The sequence below is a fragment of the Centroberyx gerrardi genome, chromosome 4, assembly GCF_048128805.1.
Source record: "Centroberyx gerrardi isolate f3 chromosome 4, fCenGer3.hap1.cur.20231027, whole genome shotgun sequence".
In the NCBI taxonomy this organism is placed as follows: Eukaryota; Metazoa; Chordata; class Actinopteri; order Beryciformes; family Berycidae; genus Centroberyx; species Centroberyx gerrardi.
The window spans coordinates 18856402-18880425 of NC_136000.1; the positions used below are offsets into that span (position 1 = coordinate 18856402).

At 42.3% G+C, this 24024-nt stretch overlaps 2 protein-coding genes across 5 annotated transcripts; one reads left to right on the forward strand and one right to left on the reverse strand.

Moving 5' to 3' along the window:
- The first annotated feature begins 1957 nt into the window (after positions 1 to 1957).
- On the forward strand, positions 1958 to 11384 carry LOC139924579 (NAD-dependent protein deacetylase sirtuin-3). Of its 3 annotated transcripts, none has more exons than XM_071915690.2 (8): positions 1958 to 2200; positions 8478 to 8706; positions 8865 to 9083; positions 9355 to 9587; positions 9700 to 9800; positions 9906 to 10067; positions 10178 to 10390; positions 10745 to 11384. In XM_071915690.2, exons 2-8 carry the CDS (start codon positions 8486 to 8488, stop codon positions 10961 to 10963), a joined length of 1368 nt encoding a protein of 455 aa, XP_071771791.1. In that variant the 5' UTR covers positions 1958 to 2200; positions 8478 to 8485; the 3' UTR covers positions 10964 to 11384. The 3 variants fall into 3 exon arrangements, with proteins under 3 accessions (XP_071771791.1, XP_071771860.1, XP_071771941.1); XM_071915759.2 differs by having other exon boundaries at positions 1958 to 2177; XM_071915840.2 differs by lacking the exon at positions 1958 to 2200 and having other exon boundaries at positions 8607 to 8677.
- Positions 11385 to 11519: 135 nt separating this feature from the next.
- ric8b (RIC8 guanine nucleotide exchange factor B) lies at positions 11520 to 22936 on the reverse strand. Of its 2 annotated transcripts, none has more exons than XM_071914262.2 (10): positions 22760 to 22936; positions 22221 to 22268; positions 21505 to 22134; positions 19750 to 19844; positions 18036 to 18186; positions 17064 to 17159; positions 16411 to 16555; positions 15736 to 15880; positions 15473 to 15592; positions 11520 to 13512 (listed from the first exon to the last, which is right to left on the reverse strand). In XM_071914262.2, exons 1-10 carry the CDS (start codon positions 22841 to 22843, stop codon positions 13404 to 13406), a joined length of 1623 nt encoding a protein of 540 aa, XP_071770363.1. In that variant the 5' UTR covers positions 22844 to 22936; the 3' UTR covers positions 11520 to 13403. The 2 variants fall into 2 exon arrangements, with proteins under 2 accessions (XP_071770363.1, XP_071770304.1); XM_071914203.2 differs by having other exon boundaries at positions 17064 to 17162.
- Positions 22937 to 24024: the final 1088 nt, after the last annotated feature.

Below are 24024 nucleotides of genomic sequence, written 5' to 3' on the forward strand. Positions count from 1 at the left end.
GAACTTCAGTCTCCACCCACATCCCTCAAAAACGGAGCCATATACAACAACAAAGGAGCTGCAGCTGCTGGCTGTGCTTGCAAAAAGAATTGTATTCATAATGTAAATATAAGTTATGATTGTTAAGTTGCTTATGATAGCTATGTTAATTAGGTTATTTTTGTCATTCCTCTGTGTGTGTATGTAGGTGGGCGTGCGTGTGTGTATGTTTGTTGGGGGGAGTATTTTTTGTGGGGGGAAAAGCAGAAGTCCTAATTTATTTAAAATTTTATAGTGATAATTATTTAAGACCAAAAATACCTGAAAAGCATTTCATCACTGACTGTTACTTCAGTGCAGCGTTAGGGAATTTCGCGTTTAGGTGAAAGCAACGCATTAAACATATTTGCTTCATTTGTCATTTTGTGACGTGGTGACTGAGATGCAAACATGAAAAATACTGAGGTGATTTTGGCGGGAGAGGACAGATGTGACTCAAATCAACAATTTTCCACGCACTTAAAGTGGAAGTGACGTCTATCCTCCTCTTGGTTCTGACATCGAAGATCGTCTCTTTTTAAGAAGAGAACTCACTCGACTGTTTACTGTAAACTGTGCCGACCTTCTGGTCTGAAAAAGTGGGCGTTAACCCTCAGACAAGTTCTCCTTTATGCAAAGACTGCATATCTGTTGATGTTGTGACCAGTCATGTACAGACCAGGATCAAAGACTCAGTTTACACCTGGAATAGACAAGCATCCTGGGGATCAGAGTGTAACTGGACAGAGCAGAAACATATTAATGTAGGTTTATATTTACAACAAAGCATAAATGCAATTGGCTCTCCAATCCGCATACAACTACGATAACAACGATGCAAATGTTTGTAAATATTAAGAGGTTAATTGACATGCAGGAGGAGACACATTTTAATGTCAGGTGTAAATGTAATACAGCTGAATTATATCTAGATACAATCTGCATATGAGGCACATGTTAATATCAGGTGTAAAGGGGGGCCAAAGTGGGTTTTTTCCCCCTCAAATAGAATTAATCGAAAAGCACAAATCTAAACTCTGGACGTTAAAAATACTTTGGGCTTTGGTGTAATTTGATCATAATAAAACTTAGATGTTTTAACAGAAGTTATCTGCACCAATTAGCCATATTTTGACATTCACAGCAATTCATTTATTAGTTTCCATCCAAATGTCAAGCAAATTTTAAGTGAAACTTTAAGTGAAATGCACTTGGCAGTATACTAATGCACAACTAATGACCACAACTACAATGTGTGTCTGCATTATAGATGGGTATAAAGCATATTAAAGTATATTGCCCATTCATTTGTGGCGTAGACCTACAGATTTAATAAAAACTGGTCAAATGGCTAAATGCATTTGCATTTTGAAATGTAAGAAAAATGTGAAAAAAAAATCCAAGGTATAAGACTGTGTATATAACAATGGCGGAATTTATTTTTGGCTTGAGCTAACAAACTATGTTCATTATCTAGCATAATAATTTAGCATGACAAGCTACACTGCCCGTCTGATTTGTAATGATTTTTGCCTCTGCTAACATTTTTGTCATCAACCTTGAAGAAGATACTAGGGCTGTTAGCTTCGAATGAGTTATGGGTATTGTAGTGTATCTAATTGTCATAAAAACACCAGGACCTGACAGTGAAAGAGTGTATTTCTCAAAACAGACGTTGAATTCATAATCAATAACAATTAGGCTGCAGGCACACAGTGAAACGTTTCCTACCCAGTAGAAGGCACTATACCCACTTGATAGTTAGTCAATTACCACCAGTAGAATTACATTGAATGATTGGTTAACATGGGGAAACAAACTGAAATATAGTACCACGTGACATTCCAGCTCGGTTCCCGCCGCGGTTCGAGATCTGGTACCCGGAAATAGAGGCGGAGTGGGAGCTCACTGTTTTCACTCCTCTCAGTTTACTTGCAGATAAAGTGCTTGTGTTTCAGGAGAAGCAGACATCTAAACAAGTGAATTTGACGGTCAATTGATTGGAGCGGGTGGATTACAAATTTGTGGATTAGGGTTAAGGTCGTCGCGTTTCCTTTTTGATGTAAAACATCTCGAGCGACCCAGCAAATTTGCTCTCTCTGTCTGCCCTCGTCGTCTAGCTGGTCAGCTTTCAAAAGTTCCGCCCTCTGGAGAGACAGGTAGCTAATGCGCTGCTGGTGATGTAAGTATGATGATGATACATGTTGCCCCCTCTTCGGATGGCATTACTGTTATTACCAGTGGAGGTCTGGAGGATTGCATTGGATTTTCTGCATTTGCCATGTCCATTTCTAACAACCATGCCACTGATTTCCTGCACTGTGCAAACTGCAGCCAAGTCACCCACTTTAAAAAAAAAAAAAAAAAAACGACATTTCCAGGATCCTCAAATTTTTATTTCACTTACAATTTTGTGCCACGTTAGGGCGATAAATATCAGCTGTGAATTTAAGGAATCAGGTGTTTGAGCTCCTCTGGTAATACTGAAGCCGTCTGAAATTGCTCTAAAATTACAGCCTTCCTGAGGCAATTATCACTTTTCTGACGACCTCAGGTCTGCACAACACTGTACTGCAGACTCTGCATAAACCTGACACCGCTCAGCCTGAGGAAGCCTGGCTATTTTCTCCAGTGAGGTACACGAAATAAACGAGGACTCTTGTATCTCATGTATCTCATTCTGTTCAGTATATCTGGACAAATGCACTGCTGCTCACCCACTGCACCTCCTTCTGTAGCTGCAGATGTTCTGTATTTTATACTGCTCCAATGCACATGTACCGAATGTTAAATGTGGTCATATGCATAGTCTACTGTCCATCATATGACTTAACACTATCCTCTTCTTGTTCTTGTATCATTGTGTGTTTCTGTGCACCCAGAAACCTTGTCATATACCATAATGCCTCTATCATCAAGAAAAATGGTTGTAGATTTGTTGAACTTGGTGATAAAAAAGGATTCTCAGCCTAATTATTTGCTTGTGAAGTGACTGAACACTGGTGACAATCAAGACTTTTGGCTATTTTGTGAACTAGTAAACCACCTTGGAGCAACAGTCAGTGGAGCCCTCCTAGGTAATATGCTGCATCAATCATTTCCTTGGGCAGTTGGTTCGTTTTGTAAAGCAGGCTGTTGGTTTTCATGTGTAATATCATTAGATGTCAGCAGATGGCAGTGTAGCCTCACTTGTCAGTGACTCTCCAAGGCCCTGAGACTGGGTGCACAGTTTGTAACCTTGTTCACTGTTGTGGCCGTTGTTGTTTAGTGGTTAATGTTGTTTGAATCATTCAGCAGTTGTGCAACAATGGAAACGTTGTGAGCATCAATAAGTGGCTCATTCTTGTCTCTTTGCAAATCAAAACTTGTTTGCACTCACTTAAATCTGTTTGATGCAATGTCTTTTCAACATGAAGTAACTGCTTTGCTGTCAGACCAGTCAATGTCCTTACTTCTCTTCAAAAGATTGAAGCTGTTTTGTTTTATAAAGGCCTTTTCTGGAATTGGACTATTGTGCCACTTATAGCCAAGACTGAACCTTTAAAGACTTTTTTATTTAATCAGATTGCAGACATGTTTCAGTCTCAGTTGCTCTTGATACAAACCCTGACATGTGACTGTTGAACATGATATTTTACATAGATTTTTAGCTTATGTGTTTTGGATTTGATTTCATTGTTAACACTGGAGCAAAGTGGACCTGTGTTTCCAGTTGCGATGATCTGAAATTGCAACGTTTATTTTCCCTGTCTGCAGATCCTACCCTGCAAGAATCTAGGTGCATGTATCAATAACAATATACCACAAAATCCATAGATTAGAGCTTAAATTAAGGCTGGCACTCCGTCAGAGAAGTAACAGGACAGGAGTCATTAGTTAGCCGTGGCCCCACCAGGCAACACGGCCCTCACCACCCTCCTCCCCCTCTGTTTGAGCAAACAATATACTAACACAAATTAGGACTAGCTGCTTTGTGTCAATTGAGAGTCCAACAAAGATGCTACACAAAGTGATATGTCATTAGTGAACAGGTGGGGAAAGAGAACATAGAGCTGTTGCCTCTCCAAAAGTAATGAAGAGGTCTCCATGGCGACCGGGCTGCCAGTTGCGGTCCTTGCGTCGGGGGGCAGCAGAGATCAAAGACGGCTGTGCTTTCCCTCCAGACTTGAGGGAAGAACAATCCCGGTGTAAGTGGAGGGTTAAACGCTCGGGCTTTAGGGGAAAAGCCCCTCATTAAACCTAACCAAATCTCCTTCAAGGCCATTCAGTGTAAGAACTGACATGTTATTTCTATGACACCAGGTAGATGGTTTTGAACAGTCTGAACTTTCCAAAGCCAGGGAAAAAAGAAAACTAAGCCTGTGATCTCTGATGCTATCCACATGTTCGGGCTGGAGCTGCTCCAGCCAGAATAAATGGGGATCTGAATTGGTGGACTCACAGGATGTAGAACACATTCATTTCATTGTAGTGTAGGGGTAACAGTGCTTGACAAGAAAATATACAAATAGCCTACTAAAAAATCATCAAGTCTCCCTCATAATCTTTTTAGTTTAATTTCTATGTGTGACATCTCAGATCAGGGAGCACAATAAGCTTATCTGGTGTTTCTAGCTATAGGGAACAGTAGTGATTATTCACTAAACTGCACTAAAGTATAGGGAAATATTGTATATTGAAATTAAGTGTCATTATCCCTTTTAAGGCAAAGATTAACTTGTAGTATTTGTAATTTTTTAGAAATATAATGGATATTATAAGCAAACAAAGTGAAAAGCATATGAACCCTTTATGTCCAGCACTGAGAACTCTAAGTGTGGCTAAAATATAATAATTCAATTGTATTTGTATTGCAGTTCATATTTTTATATTTAATAGAAATGGCATCAAATTATCGCTGACCAAGCATGCAAAATTGACCTGTATGTTGCAAACTGGGCTAATTATTTTCTGAATGCCAGTAGCTCACACTAGAGTCCAGACTGTAACTAGTTGAGTTTCATCTCTGTGTGATCATGTGTTAAAAGAACCAATTACAAATCGGAATACAAAAACAATATACTGTAATACTGTACTGTACTATGGGCTACAGTTGAGCTTCACTGCATCAGTCAGAAGTTGAACCTGGTATACTAAGACAAGACATCATTTTGAGAGGTTTTAAGCCACATACTATTATCAGCAGTTTATTTGACAAAATATATCGGCATTTGATGGATCTTTGAAACTTGCATTCCATAAAGAAACAGGTGCAATGGTCTAATTGATAAAGGCTTTTAGCAGTTGAACTTTATATTTTCTTTCCAGGAGCATTTATTCTCTGACTGCTCTCTTGCTTGTGTCATGTGCTAATGCCTGGAAACTCATAAAAAAAACATCTTAAAATAGTGAAGGGACAAAACTAAATTGAAACATACTGAGCACTATGGCACTATTTATTAATCTCTGAATTTTAATGGTAAACCATTTTGGTTTGGTTAAAATACACTAACAAATAATGTTTTATACCTACTTCCTGTTTGAAGATACAGATCTGTTGTGTCATATTTCCTGACAGAACTTTGAATTTTAAACATTAGGTTGAAATTAAAACTGACACAATAAGCAGAGGTTGGCAGTTGTATAGTAAGTTCCAAAAGGAGATTTTCAGCATTTGAAAATTTTGATACGGAGCTGACATTGAAGTAAATACTCACTTTGAAATATCTTTGACGTTATTTATATGAAAATGGTTGTTTACAAAATAGAAAAGGTAATTTTGCAGTATGATTTGATGTATATGTATGATCTATTTTGGAAATGCTGAACTCTTTTTTTTTTTTTTACCCTGAACTGGATATAGCATCATGGACTGGCACCTCCTTCCCAGTGAGCAGGAAGCTGCAGTCGATGTTGGCTTTGGTCGATGAACCGTGTCTCTGTTGTGCTGACAGACACCAACTTTTCACCCGCCGCTCTTTGGTGATCCTGCCTGTTGTTTTGGTCTCTGCCTCTAAGTTGTAAAAGGATTAGGTTTTTGGGGGTGATGGTGAGCACCGAGGTGTGCCAGTGTTGTAGGACAGTCCTAATTAGATTACTGTAACCCTCATATGAGGGGCGACACCCCTGGTGGTCTGGTGCTGTGGCACATGGGACACACTGGGCTCAGCTTTTAGACTGGGGAGGTGGGAGAGCGAGCCCTCTGAAAGGCCAGCCAGGGGGTGGGCTCTCAAATCCCTTTTAAGCCTTTTGTCATTTATACAGGGATTTATTTGTCATTAAAGAATAATCATTGGATAAGAGCAGCATTTGTGGCACAATTAGGGTTTTGTCTGATAAAAAAGTTGGATATTTATTTTTACCTTTTATATAAAAACGTTTACACTCTTTAGGCACCTGTGCATGGGACTTAATTTTTGATGGAAAATATAGTAGGCCTAAACAATGAGAAACAGGACATACCAGCCTAACCTGTTTCAGGTCAGGTCATTGCTGAAATGTCATCCAATTTGTCAACATCGCCCTCCACTGCTCTGCTTGGACTCTGTTGCCCATTTTCCTGATCCTGCTCTTGTCAGACTGCTCATTCCTTTACTGAAATGAGCATGTTGGTTTCTCCAGAGTTAAGCTCCCATGTTCAAGTTACGTCTCTCTCTCTCTAACAGAGGGCAACTTCCCTCCCTCCCTCACAACTGAAACTGATGTAATGAGTTATGTGTCATTTGGTAAAGCCATATCTCTGTCATACCCTCCAAGGAGGCACACACCCACTGTGTGTGCTTTATTTGTCGTTCTAAATCACGGTACTTCATGACCCCTTACTTGCCCCCTCTTAATTGCTTTGTATGCCGCTCATTCGTATCGTCATGAAATGAATAAATTCAGGCAACAATATCCAGATTACATAAAGCATGTGCATGGCTTTTGCTTGCCAGTTTAACTTTTCTAGATGTGATTGCACTGCTTGGCGATGCTTTGAAGGGTCCGATCATGTCAGTGGATTGGGTCTGCTGCACTGCACCATCTGTGTGGGACCTTAATAACTGGGCTGGTGATTTATTGCCTGTACTCAGCAGTGTCTTTTTGAGAGAAGCCCAGACAAAAGCAGTGACCCTCGCCCCCCTGCTGTTTTTAATAGTTCTTTAGGATGTGCGCGGAGAAGAGAAAAAAAAAAGTGGTAATGTGGAGGCTTCAGCCTTTTAGGAGGCAAAGTGAAAGAAGATTGAGTGGCTAAAATGAAAGTGGATTGGAGACTGTGAGAGTTTTTCCGGAAAGGTTCAAAAGATTGTCTACAAATCAAGCTTTTCAGGAGCCAAAACGCCGCATCTGTTTAGGCGAGTAATGATCCATTTTTCGTTCATGTGAATGTAGCAACTGAGAAGAGCCAAACACCTCTCACCGTCCCGTCACTCAGCATCCCAAAGGCTGATATTGTGCGGCGGTGTTGTCTGTTGCTCCAGTAATGTCCGTAAGCCTCCAGTGACCCCTCTCCTCCTCCTCCTCCTCCTCTCCTCCCCTCCTGAGGGCGATAAGGTGCTGCTGGAGAAAAGCTCGCCTTATCTCTCCCCTGCGCTCTAAAGCAGTCATGTTTTATGGGTTGTAGCTCTTTTGTCTCCTTGTTCTCTCCCTCTCCCTGATCACTCGCACTCATTCCTCATGGAAGTTGTTTGAAGGCCTAGAATAGCTTTGGAAAAGGACCCCCCATCTCCATCCCTCTCTCCCTCTCTTCTTCTCCTCCTCTGTTCCCTCTTTATTGAATCCCGCCTCCATATCATTTATCTCTGCACCCCCTTCTCCCTTTTCTCCTCAGTTCGAGGGGGCCTTGAGGGGGCATCCTCTTTTCTCTCCCAGCTGGGTTTGTTGACACACAGTCAATCTAGGGTTCTCTTTCACCTCCGCCACCCCTCTTTTTAACACCACCCCCCTCCTCCACCTCTACCCTCCTCTTTCCCTGAACAGTAAAGCTGCCACAGCTGTGGACTGTATTAGCATAGCTGCTGAAGAGTGGAGGGGGGGGGTTGCTAAATATATTACAGCCATTACCTTTTGTTCAAGAGTTGACAGTTTTAAAACATTTCAGCTTTTCTCTGTGCAAAGGGAAAGAACACAAAAGAATGCCACGATGATTTCATTGTAACAGCTTTTTAAATATGGGCCAGAGGGAGAGGAGGGGGAGCGAATGAAAAGCTGTTTTCTGTTTTTTGTTGGAATGAAAACAAGTGAATATCTAATTAGTGTAGTTGGAGGAAAAACAAAACGATGAGATAAAAAATAAATCGCCAAAGAATTAACAAGCAGTCAAGCTCATATGTTCCACTATTAAGAAACAGCAGTGTTTTCCATCATCTGACATTCAAATGGCAGGTGGACGAATCGCGCTTTAAGTTAATAGTACAGAGAAAAGGAAAGTTGCATTACAGCTCATAAAGATTGATGTTGCATTTAGTCTGAATGATTTTGCTTTTCTTGCACATCAACAGGTGTTGGAATGAACAAGTCCAGGCCCAGCGGGGATAAGAAGTCTTCCCAGCCTCCTCTGAGCAGGATCACCCGCAGCTCCAGCTCCCAGGCCGGGCAGAGCAACCCGGCCCGGCCCCAGCACTCCGGGCCCGGCCCATATGGGAAACAGCGCAGGAAGCAGACTGACTCAGCGCTGGCCCAGGACCTCAGCCATATGAGTGTGAGTGGACAGGACATTTTACCTGCATGGTAAGGCCACCGCATAGTAAGTATCATGAAATGATTTTGTCCTAACTTTTATTTTTGTTGGTGATTGTCTCCTCAGAGATCAAGCTGTTCAAATTAGGACCCGGACAGTGTAATAAAACGCCTCAGAAATCCTTTTTTTGTCTTGGCCCACTCTGTAGTAAAGGTAAGATGCCCAAGAGTACCAGTGAGCCAGCGCAGGCGGGTCAGCCTTCTGGATCCAGAGCTAGTCAGGACCCTCCGTCTGCGGTTGCAGCCAAGCCGTCGTCCCGGGGCGGTCTGGCCTCTGTGGCCCGGCTGGTGAAGCTAGGCCGCTGTAAGAACGTGGTGGTGGTGGCCGGGGCCGGGATCAGCACCGCCAGCGGCATCCCAGACTTCAGGTCGGTGTTTGAGGGTTTGTGCTCTCTGGAATCTACAGGCTCGCCTTCATCTCTCTCGCTACCATTTATCTTGCACTACTGTATGATTCCTTGCATATTTTCATTGGTTTCTATTCAGTTTCTCTCCAAACTAACATGTGGCGGCAGGCTAGTGTTGTCATTGGAGAAACTGTCCTGTAACCAAGGTAAGGTGTAAGTTGCTCTTTGATATGAGCAACGCCTAAATGCCCAAAATGTAAACGTCAAAATGTTTGTACTGTCCCACTTCTAGAACGCCAGGAACCGGCCTGTACGCGAACCTGGAGAAGTACAACATCCCTTACCCAGAGGCCGTTTTCAACATCGACTACTTCTCCAACGACCCGCAGCCGTTCTTCTCCCTGGCCAAGGAGCTGTATCCTGGCAGCCACCGGCCCAACTACATCCACTATTTCATCCGCATGCTGCATCACAAGGGCCTGCTGCTGCGACTGTACACACAGAACATTGACGGCCTGGAGAAAAGTGAGTGCGGGGGAAACAAAAAAGAGTGATGTTGGGTTCCGTCCCAGAATGGCTGAGAATTAACTTGTTCCCTCTGAATGCCAGCTGTAATATTTAATCACCTTCTTCACAGCGTGTGGCATCCCAGACGACAAACTCGTGGAAGCTCATGGTAGTTTTGCCACAGCCTCCTGTCACCTGTGCTACACTCCGTACCCCGCTGAGGAGGCCAAGGTATGGGCCAGGGGTCAAACACCTGTCAAACTGTGTAAGATAGCACACTGCCTTGTTGCATTTGATGACCGACTGATCTTTCCTTCGTTCACTTTTGTTTCACAGCGTGCCATAATGAGTGACAACACCCCCATCTGTACATTCTGTGCTGCAACAGTCAAGCCTGACATTGTGTTTTTCGGAGAGGATCTTCCTGAGAAGTACTTCCTGCATGCGAAAGACTTCCCCAAAGCAGACCTGCTGATCATCATGGGCACGTCTTTACAGGTAAACACCAGCCTTTTAGTAACAGAAGCCTTTTAGTCTTCAGAACTGAAGGATAGATTTCTGCCACATGAATCTCAGGATTTAATGTTAACAAAAATACAATGTTCCAGATTGAGCCGTTTGCCAGCCTGGTGAACACGGTGCGCTCTACAGTGCCGCGTCTCCTCCTGAACCGGTACGCTGTGGGTCCCTTTGAGAAGGTCCCCCTGCGGAGAGGAGACCACGTGGAACTGGGTGACTTGGTGGACACGGTGCGGAGGTTCGCTGAAATCCTTGGGTGGAACAATGAGATCGAAGACCTGATGAGGAGTCAGGAAAATGGGGTTGGTTCTGTCTTAAGCTCTAAGCACTAAGAAAAGCTCTTGCAGTTTATATACTGTACGTCTCTATTTGGGCTCTTTATTTGACAAATTTACGTACCACTTAAGTCATATTACATATTTTACAAATGGATAAAAATCACTCTTCTTATAATCCAAAGTTTTTTAAATGGAAAGTTGGCAGTTTATGTTTTACTTAGACATTTGGAAAATAGAAAGGGAAATGGAGTAGGGAAGACAGACGAGAAAAAGTTCTGGTCAGTGGGGGTAAACACTGAGACTTAACCGCTCAACTATCTGGGTGCTATTACAAACTGTATTTTCTGACTTATGTTAATATTATTCCCCTCTGTGCAGAGCGTCCCTACACTGGTGAGCAGCGGTCCATCGGCGAGCGGACAGAAGCCTTGCCAGAGCAAATCCAACGGCCTGGGGAGGAGAGGAGCGTCGGAGCCACAAGGCAGACGGCCTCCCAAGTCCAGACCAGGAGCTCAAAGAGCCGCCGCCAGCGGCAGCGAGGAGACCGACTCGGAGACGGACAGCAAGAGCTCCGCATCGTCCAGCCCAAGCAACTGAAACTCGAATTTTCATGATGCATCCCACCGTTTAGCTCAGAAGACACTGGGGAGGTTTGAGACGGTTTCTTCTCTTCCCCTGTACATGCTAACAAGTTGAGACTTCTAACGTTATCCTGTATACGGTATATGTGTGTGATTCTTGATGCTATATTCTACTAGAGGCAAAGTGGATTGCAAGGAGGAAAGTGTGTGTATGTGATGTGCACATTATGTCCATATGTGTATCAAATACAAGCATTTTTTAAGCACTTATTTTTTCTCTTCCCAAGTACTTTTATATTAAATACATATATGCTGCTTTACACTGGACGCATCAGAAGTAGTAGAAACACTAAGAAATGTCTCAACAAAATCCAAGTGTGTATGTGAGTGTTTGTGTGATAGAGGCCAATAGACTTTTAATTTGTTTTATATCTGTACAACACTGTATTGTTATATGAAACAATATTTAATAAAGTATTGTGTAATTTGTACTTCATCTTCTATCTTTTCATACAGTATTCCTTTTTGTACCGGTCCCAAATAACAGACAACAAAAATATTCTTATGCTCCAGTTTTAATAACTTTGCAACAGAAGCCTCACTACATTTATAAAAAAAAAAAAGTGTGATTACATTTACAGTATGCAAAGAATGTGCAAAAAGAACACACAAAATTATTCTTCCCATCACATATTCCTTCCAGACGGAGGGAAAGCGATCAACATGCATTAAGTGTATTTATCCTATTGTGCAAAAACTATCAAGGGTTGCATTTACACAGGAGCACAAAGAAAATCACAATTTTAACTGTGTCCCATATCTGACCTTTCATAGCTGTCTAAGCAGGAAAAAAATGATCAGCCACAAGAAATTCAGATCTGCCTCAAAATGTTAAGTCAGATCTGTAGTGACTATAAATATGCTCTGAAAATTAATCCTGATTTGTAATTCCACTCATTTGAATTATGTCTGTGTGAATAGATAATAGTGGTCATTAAGTTAGGTGAAAAGTGTGCTTATAATTAATCACTATCAACTGAGTGACCCGTTACTAATCCTTGTAACAAAGCAATAAAACATTTTCTCGGGTAAAAGCAATATTCAGGCAAATTCCTGGTATTATAATTGGCAAAGAAAAGAAAACTTTTATACAACAAGTTTATCAGTAATCCAAAGCGAGGGGAGATACACTCAAGGGACCAAGTCTGTTACAGTCATGACCATCCATGCAGTTTTCTTCAGCAGGAGAACCGGCAGCCTACACACCTAATCAAATTGTAGCAATACATTTTAAGGAACCATAATTTTGAATCTATACATACACTAGATTTATATAAAATCAGCAAAGTTTTCAATATAGAAAAAAAAAATAAATCATACACATTTCTGAGAATTGATTCAACACCATGCAGAATTGGCAGAGGACAAAGTACATCGATAGAAAACAGTCATTTTGTTTCACACATTTCTTTGTCAAGAATCCACGATGGGTAAGGCAGAAACAATCCAAATACTATTCATCCACCACAGGAAAATGTTGTATCTCTCCATTGAAGTCTTTAGCTTAAATGAAACAACAAATGATACACTTGAAGTTATAACAGCTATGGTGAGGGCCTTGCAATTAAGATGATGGTATTCGGTAACTATTATTATTATAATAGTGACTAGCGCTCGGCAAAAGGCGGTCGCAGTTGAAAAGGTCGAAGAAGTCCACAACGCCTTTCAGGGAGACAGCAGTAAGCCAACGAGGCCCGTCAGTCGGTTGGCAAAACTCGACAAGTTGCCTTGGCGACCGACTGGGGGCCACCGGTCACTGATAATTACACAGCCAAATTTAGACTCATTCTATACTGTTTATTTAAATTAAACTACTGACGCTGCCTGAAATCTAAATATACCTCTGTCTTTTGGTCCATTGTGGACATTGTGGAGTAGTTTCATTGTTTACAGCACTTACTATAATTCCATGTTTTTTTCATGTGTGTATAATGTGCATTTGTATCGTGTCATTATAGTGGACAATTTCATTATTTAGAAGAACAATATATGAACAGAAAAGAAAGAATCATAAGCGCAGGTAAGGAATGATTTCTTATTCAGACCCCAGTTTACACTTTTGTCAAACCATGACAACAGTGCTCTCAGTGAGATACACAAGATCCAGTAAAAATGATTATCTACCTCTATTTTGTCAATTTAGGGAAGGGTTAAAAAAAAAAATGGGGAAAAAAAGGTGCATGAAATGGAAAAAAAAAACATCACAAAACAAAATCATGTTAGCCTCCTATGCATAATGGTGCCATTGAGAAAGTCTTCCTGCCATGTGTCAAGTCCCGCTCCGCTTTAGAGAATGGCTTGTGGGCGTGAGAGGGCCCTCTAGTTTCCTGCGGAGCGGAGATGTGTGGTGGCCCAGTGGGCAGAGCCTGGAAAAGGCGGCCTAGATCTGGAGTGCACTAGTCAGAGTCTGATCCCGAGCTGTCTTCGGGCGGCTGACACAGAGTTTCGTCGAGCGGCGCTAGTGTCCCGTCCTTCCGAACCCCCATGGGCCGGATCAGGTTCTGCCTGTGGACACAAAGACCAGAACAGAGCATCAGCCGTCCTGAAAGGAAGGGACGTCCGCACGCTACATGGAGAGGGGCCAGACAGCAAGAGGACGAAATAAAAAAAACATGCAAATAACATGAGTGTCTTCTTGTCTGTCAGTTTTTGAAGTGAAAAACTTGCAGACAAAATCCACCTTTTGCTTAGGACCCAAGCCCTTTGTATCCGGGGACGGCGTTAAGAGGGCTTGCTGTGGGCGTCGTACATCTTTACTCTCTCTTGCATCCAGAGCTCAAGGACCCTCGGAAGACAAACCCCTCCCCCTTCACAGACACTCACCCCCGTTTGGCCATCCTCTCTCCCACTTGGCCCTCCTTCCTTCCCCTCCTATGGCAGTTTAATTACAGGATCAGCGCTCAGTCTAATCTCCTCAAAGCCATGGCTGCCCCTTCATCCTAATCCAATTATATCTGCACTGTGTGTCACCACTTCCCTCCAAGATGATTTATCAGAGAATTATCTAGTCAAAGATTTAAAAAGGAGCCATTTGCATTCATTTGTAAGACTCAAAACATAAATGGCCTTGTAAATTCCTAGTTTGTCCTTAAATTTAAATTAGCCTATCATGGGAAAACCACAGTTACACGTTTTCAAAAAGACCCGGAGATTAACCATGGCCTGGCAAAATATAAGGGAAATTTGAAGATTTATTTGATGTCCTTTCAGTGATGTAATCTGCAGAGAGGCAGCAAATAATATGTGGTAACTAGAGGATATAGGCTGGCATACAAATACATCAACATGTCTTTTTTCAGTTGTGAATCCTGCACCACATTACTGAGAGGTAATCGTACCGGCCGCCTGTCTACAACCTCATATCATCAGTCAAAGACAGCAGGTACAATGAGCAGTAACAAGGTGAGGGGATAACAAGTCTACTGAAAACAAAACCAACAAAAACATGTACCATCCACCCAATCCCGCCACTCCTGTGTTGTATTCTCTCCACCAATTAGTGCAAAAATCCATCCTATCCTCCTTAACACTGAGAGGGGACCGGGGCCGGCAGATGTAAGGGGGAGGGGAGGGGAGGGGGGTTGGGTAAGAATATGTGCTAATTGGAGGACCAGTTAAGCAGTTAGGGAAGCACATTCTTGCAGGCCTCTGACCGATCTCCTGAGAGCTTGTATTGGGGCAGCGCCACTGGCTGCACCTCTCCCTCACGACCACATCTCCTTTTACACCGAGGAAGAGAAGAAAGAGGATCCAGCCGCGGAAAGGAATCTACTCCTTGTGGGCACACGTGCCTCATTACAACTCAACCCCCTCTTTGGCTCAACAATGACAAGGTCAGCTTTCTTATGTCGGCAAACGTGTTCACCCGTGTTTCTTCTTCCTCTTCCACGTTCCACCCAAATTGCTTTGTCTAGCTGTGCGTCTGTCTCAGTCCACTCCCTGTCTGGGTAATGTTTGGCTCCTCAGAATGAGAAGAATAAAGTCGAGACACACGTTATTAAAAACCCGAATGTGGCACATAAAGGAGCCAAAGCCTGCAAGTCAACTGTGTGTGCCAATTAGGTGATAATTAATGGAGCGGTGGTAATGATGCTGCACCGGCGTGCCGGCAGCTTCCATTTACTCCAGCTGAATGCTGCGGCGTGCTGGAAGTCCAGGCCTAATTGAAGCTGGGGCTAACGGCAAGAGATTCTTCCTTTAATGAATCGGTTGGCAGGGAGCGAGCTCGCTGTTACCTTTGTACAAGCGTCATGTTTGACTAGCGTTAGCCTCTGCTCGCTAAGGAAAGGTCAACACAAATACAGCAGGGCTCCTAGTTGAAGAGACAATAAATCATACAAATAATTCAGACGGGGGGAGCAACAGTTGTTCATCGGAAAAAGGTTAATCATCTTACTTGAGGCTTTGCCAAGAAAAGACAATTCATTATCTACCAAAACACTATTCATTTATTTTGTATATTCACCTTGACAACTTGTCAAACATGTTGACGAGTTTCTGGGCTTCATACTCCTTCTGCTCCTCAGTCATCTCTTCTATGGGGTTGGGCATCGGCTCCTCAACGTGGCCTGTGATGGGGTTGATGCTGGGACAAGCAGAGGAGAAACAGGTAAGACAAATGTAGAGCTACTGCTTCACAGCACAAGGCTTTATACTAATAACGCATACAAGTTGTCAAACAATTGTGAGATTGGTAAGGTAGGTCTGTTTTAAACCCTGTCCGCTCACAAGGGTTTAGCAGATTTGTATTCCTCTGTGTCCGAGTCTTCGTCATCAGAGTACTGAGTCTCCCCTCTCCCTCCTGCCAGAAGTCCTCGGGCCACCAGGAGTCCGGCTGCGTTTCCATACCCGGTGTACTTCAGCAGGTTGTCCACTACGAGACGACACCACAGAGACAGACGGTCGTGTAAATGTACATGTATAAGCACATGAAGGCCTGTTGTTACGCGTAGGGCTGGGCGATAATTCAATATTATCCTTTATTGTCTTTCAGTGGAATCATATTGTGAGGATATGGTGATTTTGGGATATATTCTGCTGTCTAAATTGATGATAAGCAAATTTTATTTAAAAACTCTGACAAAATGAGGTATGGTAGGAATATTATTTGAAAGTTTCAGTTTTGTCACACCTACCATTAGTTTCAAATGGGATGAACACTAATTTGATTATTTAACAAGTGACTTTGCATACATGAGCCATATTGTGATATATATCAATATCGAAAAAAATCCTTAAGGTTATTGTGATGTTGATTTCAACCATATCGCCCAGCCATCATGCATCTAGCAGTGCACTCATTTTTTCCGTCAATCAGCCCCTACCAAAAACATGAAGCCTGTTGCCTCTCATTTCCTGTATCTACTGCTCCTCCCCCCATGTTCCTCCCTCCGCCCCTCTCACCGCTCTCTTTGCAGAGCACGAAGAGAAACTCCGCAGCACTCTGCTTTACGCCCATGTCTACATGGGTCATGAGGCGGACCAGCTTGTTCCTGATGGTGGTGCCGATCTCCGGCCTGATCTTCACATCTTTCAGTGGGGGAAGAACCTGAGGATGTAGGCATTTAAAAGAGTTTAAATTACTGTTTTATTAACATCACCTAGCTCTGGGGCTTAACCACTGGCTTATGAACATATACACCTTATCCGATAGCTACAATTAGGTAACAAGAACCTTATAAGATACAACATATATACATATGCAACAGCTATAATTAGGTTTTCGAGTGAAATTCAGTTTTTTTGTGATATCTTTATTCTCTTTTCGCTTGACCTCCTCTGCAGGGAGGTCAGAGGTCAAGCTCAGCTACAGAGCATCACCCTGGAGCTGGGGAGAGTCCAGTGTTTTGCTCAAGGACACTTCAGCGTCAGAATGGAACAATTCAGCGCTGAAGTTCTTGATTACAAGTCTGAACTAACAGATTCAGTTGCGAGTCTCAGAGCAGGGACAGAATTAGAAACTAATGATCAGCTCTCTTGCAGGGTGTCAGAAATGTTATTCGGTTTGTTACCATTGTCTCTTAGCTATTTAAATCTGACAGCAGCTGTTGTATTACCTGAGCCTTGATATATCTGCGGATCTCCCTGTGGTGCCTGGATCCCTCAGTCATGAGGCTGAGTACTGGCGTCAGACCCTCCTTGTAGTTGGAACCCTGCTTGGTATGAGACACAGAACAGAGATGTGACGGCCCGACCACAGACACTCCACAGTATAATAATATGTAACAACATGTAACAATATGTAACCGTATGCAACAGTATGTAACAGCTGTAGATGTTGGAGCTGCATGGTTGTGGGTCAACTGGGTAGTTTCCCATTAGCAATAAGGACAAGGGTCATTTGAAGGATATTATGTCACCTTATCAGATCTGGGGATTGTTTCCTTAGCACTTCTACTCTTTATTTGATCTTTTTAATGAGATAAAGACAGGAGAGATACGAGAGAAAGTGAATGATATGCAGTAAAGCTCAGTGTAAAACACCTGAGTACATTGTGTTTGTCTTAGTTTGCTTGGCCAAGGAGCATTCCAGTCTAATCAGATCTGAGGACTGACTGGGTCCAGCGCTTACAAACTGGTTTTAGCAACGACCTGAAGCCTTCACGAGAAGTTTGCAACTGTGCACCAGACAGATCTGCAACATGGCTGGCTGGGTATAGGTGCACCTGGTTATGAAAAATGTCTTTCACACCATAACATAGAAAATTACACCATTCTTGCAAGTTTTTAGGAGGTATGAAGGCTACATGTAAACAAAGATAGTAGGTGTAACCGTTAACAACAACACATTAACAGGTATGTTGGACAAGTGTCACAACTTTTGAAAACTGATTCCTCAGCAGCTTACTTGACTTATTGTGTACACGTTAAAAACAACACTCCAGTTATTCATCTAATATATTGTAGTAGAAATACTCTATTAAGGACCTTTATTGAAGTAAAATAATTAGATGAAGGTCAATCTTTCAGTGTGTAAATGATTGCTGTATCATGTATACTCTGTACTGGCCGCTGAGGATGAGCATTACCTTGTCTATCCTTTTCTCCATGAAGTCTAGCAGCACCTGTACTGAATCCATGTTCTTTCCACTGTATTCCTCCTGGCCTCCCTGGACAGGCACATCGATTAACACGTCCAGGCAGGACACAGGCAGGTTGCTGAGCAGGTTAACAGCATGGCTGAAAAAACAAGGAACAACAACAATAAGCGTAAACAACAGTAAATAACAGAAATATACAAAAAGAAATATAAGGCAAATATGAGGAGTGAAAAAAGGTGAGAAAAAGAGCTAAATTCAGCCAGCATAATCTCCTCAGGCAGGTCGTTCCAAAGTCTAGGAGCCTTGACGGCGCGATCGCCTTATAGCCGCCAATAGCGACCTGCCAGATGACCTCAGGATGTGACCTGGCTCACATCGGGTTAAAAGGTCTGTCATATAGCTTTGTGCCAGACCCATCCATGCCTTAAAAGTGATCAGTGAAATCTTAAAACCAATTCTATCAGGGAAAAACTAAGAGGTAACCAATGTAAAGATCACTATTAGGATAAAAGGATACAAAAAAAAACCTATTTAATTTTGGAAATACACTTTAGTGAAACAAACTAATACGTAAACAAATACGTAGTTAAAAAGGTTTGATAAATATTTGATAAACACAAACGCATTAATATTACTTTTCTATTTTTTCTATTTTCTAAGTAAAACAAAACCTCCTTTCCAATCAGCACATTTCTGTCACATATTCAGGACATTCCTTCATTCAAACAAACTACGACAAAGTCGACATCAGACAATGGACAAAACTCCCATGACCAGTTCAGCCACAGAGCTCACAGGTCAAAGGGCCACATCAATCTCTTTTACACGACACTGTTTAAATTTCAGTCTATGGCCCAACATTCCTGGCATTCTCGCATTACATTACAATCAAAAGAATGTATCGCCCCTGAATCAGGACAGCTAACACCATTAAAAGATGAGACGCCCAACAAGTTAAACATAAGAGACATCTCTATTTTGCCTGCAGTGTTTTTATACGATGGGTTCTTTCACTGTTGACAAATATGCATAGAACCCTATTTCAGTGCTGAAGTTGTATCCTACTGAAAGAAAGTGATGCAAGTTCACCCAGGGGTTAAACTGGGCCGGAGCGATCTGGAACAACATTCTAGCACCCTCAAAAATCACCAAAAGTAAATAAATAAATAACTAAAAGTCTTCATTAAGTCTTGTTAAAACGTATCTTGTTTAGTGTTGTCTTTATAGAAAGAATGCTGACATATAGCTCCCTATATTTTTCCACATTGGTGATTAACTTTGTATCGTCCATCTTCACTTTCTACACAGACTCTCTCACACAAAGCAGTCATGTGGATTTGTTTGGGATTATTTTCAGTCAATATTGTGACTTGTGATTGGACAATCTTTGGACAACCATATAGGACCTATCCATCTATCCATCTCGCTCTCTCTAACCCAAATACTAAACATCTAATCTGACTTGTTTTAGTGATAATTCAATAGATTCTATATTCATTTGGCATGTGATATTTCAAAAGCAGATAAGATGTTCATCATCCCACAGTGACGGTGTTAAATTTGACATCAGTGCTGCCTATTCCCTCAACCCCCCCACCATTTTCCCCTGGTCACCGTCAAGAGTTCCCCCACTGTCCAAATCCCAACTTAACCACTGGGTACACCTAATATATGAAGAGCAGTGAGGAAGGGGGCTTCCCACCTGTGTGCTTCCTCTGTTTTCTCCTCTGTCTCAGTCTTTAGCATCAACAGATGACGCATGATGGCGGCGATGAGGCGGAGCTGGTGGTCACCATCCTATCAAATGAAGGATGTACAACATGAATTTCAAGCAAGCATTTCATTGTTCAGAAGAAAGAAGCAGAGGGAAAAAACATGATTATCAGGCTGCAGGGATAGAAACCTGGAAGCACTGCCTAATTGCAAAAATGGGAAGACACTAAACTGCCCATCAAATGATCATCTGAAATCCAGAATTAAACCTTCAAAATGAAAGAGGTATCACAACTAGTCTACATAAACAGTCAAGGGAGGAGAACAGAGATAGATGGAAATAAAGAGGGGATAAGCATAAGACATTGTATGAGACTGAAGCAGTTACTATGGTGATTCAGAGAAAGGAGGGGGAAGAGGAGGTTAGGATTTCTAAAACTTCCAAGAGGACAGCAAACATAAGCCAAAGACTCATGGCTGTCAACAAGGCCAATTATATCTGCATAAGGTGGGAATAAGAGTCTTCTCATAATGATATCTGATGATAACAGAGCAGACGGCCATATGGGACTAGACTAGACAGCGCACCCTGTTCAGAAAGATCCAGAAAACACCAATGGGAAAATCGTGATAGGGCTTTAGTTTAGCAGCGACTTGTGTAACGGCATATTCTCTCTTTCACAATATCTTAGTGTGGCACAAAAAAGTGAGCACAGAGGGGGTGAGTACCAGAAGATCATTGCACTAATACTCCCTGACTAATCATGGAAAGCCGAAAAGATGCCAAAGGGCTTAGGCCAGGTCAAATAGATGATAAACCTCGTACGGAGCCAGAGGCTAAAGGGATCACAGGCCTTTTGGAAACACTCGGCCTAAACCAGGCATGCTTAGTGATTAGCTTTCATACCACGTATGTTTGTTTGTAGAGAGCAGATGGACAATGAGGTTTATTTTTTAAATAAACTAAAAAAAAAATAAAAAAAATAGATATCATCAGTCACACATTATGTTGGCTGAAAATAAGTAGACATATTTTGTGCATGAGAACAGAAAAAATGGGGTAGGTCAAAAATTAACTCCATATAATGGTTAACTACATGTGCATAAAATTCCAAAATAATAAGCAATATATCAGGAAAAAGGTGAATATCCAAACACAAGCTTATGATGCAAAAATGAATACATAAAACAAGTAAAAAGGTGCCAAAACAAAAAGTTCAAAACAACATTTTGGTTATAACATCAGAGTTTGTTCTGGCAAATGCTTTTTTTGTGTGTCATAAGGCTTTGGACATTCTCCTTTTTTCATGATAGTGTGCAGATAACGTTTGTCTTCCTGATATGTCCATTGTGGATGAATTGAATCTTCAAATCGTCACACTGTATTGGCATGTATATCAAATCAAGATACAGTACATTTTATATTACATTACAGCATTTTTGGCATTTAGCTGATGTGCTTACCCAGAGACACAATGAATGAGCAGTTAAATGTCTTGCTCAGGGACACAAACAGGACAGATAGTGGTGATGGATGCAGCTTGGCTGTCGAGATCAGACCTATGACTTTTCTAGTTACTGGATGGTCTCTCTAGCCATTACTAGGCCACCCTCTAGGCCAACGCATAACCTGCTCTACACTCCATACTACCAGTCTGAGCTCGCAACAGACACGTGATAGACATGTTATGTGGACACATACAGTACCATTACCCTCTCTTGCAGAAAACAACACCACACTCACCTCATCACCAGCATCAGACAGTGTGAGGTTGAACAAGGCTTTTAACGCTTCCATGGCTCGCTCATTGTCCTCTGCAGGGATGGGCAGGGCCTGTGGGTCTGGGGGGGCGGCTTCATACGGACCCACCCAGCGCACATCCAGGGTGTGCTCCAGCACCTCTGTCAGCAGTCTCACAGCATGCAGCTCTCTTCGCAGGCCGCCTCTCACATCAGGTCGCAGGGCCGACAGCAGGAAGAGAAGGCGCAGTGAGAACAGGCCCACCTCGTGATGGCCTGTGCGGGCCGCATGCAAGCGCGCGCACAGACCGCGTGCCAGCTGCACGTCTGCGCCGACCTGCTGAGCTGCAACACTGTTGAACACCACATTGCACAGGCACTTCAAGGCCTCCACCACCACCCTCTCCTCCTCTGCTGTCTGGGTGTCTTCCTGAAGGTGATTCTGGTTGTCGCCTCCTTCCTCACCACCTTGCAGCCTGGCCAACCCAGCCAGGACCAGCATGCCTTCCCTGGTGGCTACAGGTCCCAGGACACGCTTGTCACGGGACAGGATGCGGAGGGTCTCCAGGCAGGCCTTCTGACAGCCTGGCTGCACCTGCCTCCCAAGTACTGTCAGCAGGCTTTGACACAGCTTCTGAAATGAGACAGAGGGAGAAGCTTGTCATTGTAAATTACAGGGCTGCCATGAGCATAACAGTTAATAGACAGTTTAGTACTTACACTACGCAGATTTTCCTCCTTTTGGTCAAAGGTGAAAGTGTGACTATTCTGAAAAAGACAACAAGATGCTCATTATGGCCACCAACCAATTGAACCTGTGTGTATGCAGACATAGACTAAATATTCCGTGTTTTTCGCTCTGAAAACAGAAACTAACGCCAGAATTGTTTGCAAGACTGGTTTAAATCTGACAGCTTGGAGAAATAGCTAACGTTAGCTGCCATTAGCTAGCTAACTCTACGTGTAGCCAAAACATGGTTTGGTGTGGTTAAGTGAGCTTGTCTTAGCAGGCATCATTAGCCCATCAAGCAGCACATCAGTGTAACAAACGTATCGACATCGTGACAATAAACACATTGCTAGATGTAAAGGCTTGGTGTGTCATCTTCAACGTTACCACAGGTTGCCGGGTGATATTGCTAACATTTTAGCTAATTTAGCTAGATGGTGAAAGCTAGCTGCTTTAGCGACCTAGCTAGCTAACGTTAGCACTATCGTTTGTTTTGGTTGACGTCAAAACGATCAGAGCCCCACCTCACCTCTCGATTATATTGTTGCAAAAGCTTTTCGATTTCCTCTTCGTTGTCAGTTTCAAGCTGTGACAAGATGTTATTCAAATCCATGTTTGAAATGTCAAGGGAACGGATAGGTAACTTATGAGCTTGCTAAAGTCCCAGTATATGTAGGGCTGCTAGCTAGCTGGCTGGCTAGCTGAGTGTGTGTGAGTCTGTCAGATCTGGCTGCTGTCGAGAGGAAACTGGAAACACCCTCTGTCTCCATCACACTGGACTAACTTTCCACCTCAGCTCTACAGCAGAGCAGCGGCTCCAGCCAAAACACATGCATGTGAATAACCAGGTGGCATATTTGGTATATTATGTGGTATGGCAAGGTATAAAAGATTAAATGAATAAAAATAATGAATGAATAAATGAATGAATGAATGAATGAATGCAAATAGCAGCATTATTATGGTGTGTAAAATAGCAGCAGTAGAACTTACTGACACAAAGATAAAAATGAATTCAGAATATGTATGATATGAAAACATGAATATATGAAAACCTAAAAACATGAAATATATATATAAAAAGGTGTTAACAATATATAAATATCAATATATAACAATGAGAATGATATGTGTATATGGCGAAAGAAGAAAGACCCACAGCTAATGGTATCCTAAAATCAATTATACCTATATTCAGGTTATGATATGGACATTTGAGAGTCAAGGCAACTGATTTCAAAGTCAGTGATTCTCCCATAGTGTATTATAAGGTGTCTTGTCAGAAGTAAGGAGTGCCACAAGCAGACAGGTAGCCACCGAGTTTCACTTGTTGGTCTCCCAAAGAAGGGACAAGTGGTGTAGCCCGACTTTACTGACAGAAATTCCCTCTGCATTCTGCCTTTTCCAGGGTCAGTGCAGGGGAATCACTCCGACACTTGCAAGGTTTTTGTTGTGCCCCTTGTCTATCAATGAATGCTCTAGTGATGTACACAAACATATTAATTCTTCTGCTCCCTCAGGAATAAATAAAGAAACCAGATTCCTTGCATTTGTTTTCTTCAGAAATACTGGTTTTAAATGGCAAGGTGGCTCAATTACAGCTATGAGCCAGGGCAGTCTAATTCATATTTGCATGAACAATTCCCTCCCAACATTAGAAATCAAGAAATTAAGACTCAAACTAAACAATAATGACATTCAGCATGGAGTTGGTCCATTGACAGTGAATGGGAGACTTATAAAATGGTTCTTGTTCAATTCTATAGTTGTGCTTATTTGAATCATAAAAATGCA

What these genes read in the sequence shown, in the direction of transcription:
- LOC139924579 (XM_071915690.2), top strand. Translation starts at nt 8,486, where the DNA reads ATGAACAAGTCCAGGCCCAGCGGGGATAAGAAGTCTTCCCAGCCTCCT. An exon ending in CATTGACGGCCTGGAGAAAA is followed by an intron (nt 9,588 to 9,699) that starts GTGAGTGCGGGG and finishes CCTTCTTCACAG; the next exon opens with CGTGTGGCATCCCAGACGAC. An exon ending in TGAGGAGTCAGGAAAATGGG is followed by an intron (nt 10,391 to 10,744) that starts GTTGGTTCTGTC and finishes CCCTCTGTGCAG; the next exon opens with AGCGTCCCTACACTGGTGAG.
- ric8b (XM_071914203.2), bottom strand. Translation starts at nt 22,843, where the DNA reads ATGGATTTGAATAACATCTTGTCACAGCTTGAAACTGACAACGAAGAG. An exon ending in AGGAGGAAAATCTGCGTAGT is followed by an intron (nt 22,135 to 22,220) that starts GTAAGTACTAAA and finishes GTCTCATTTCAG; the next exon opens with AAGCTGTGTCAAAGCCTGCT. An exon ending in ATGTTTGACAAGTTGTCAAG is followed by an intron (nt 13,513 to 15,472) that starts GTGAATATACAA and finishes TTGTGTCCACAG; the next exon opens with GCAGAACCTGATCCGGCCCA.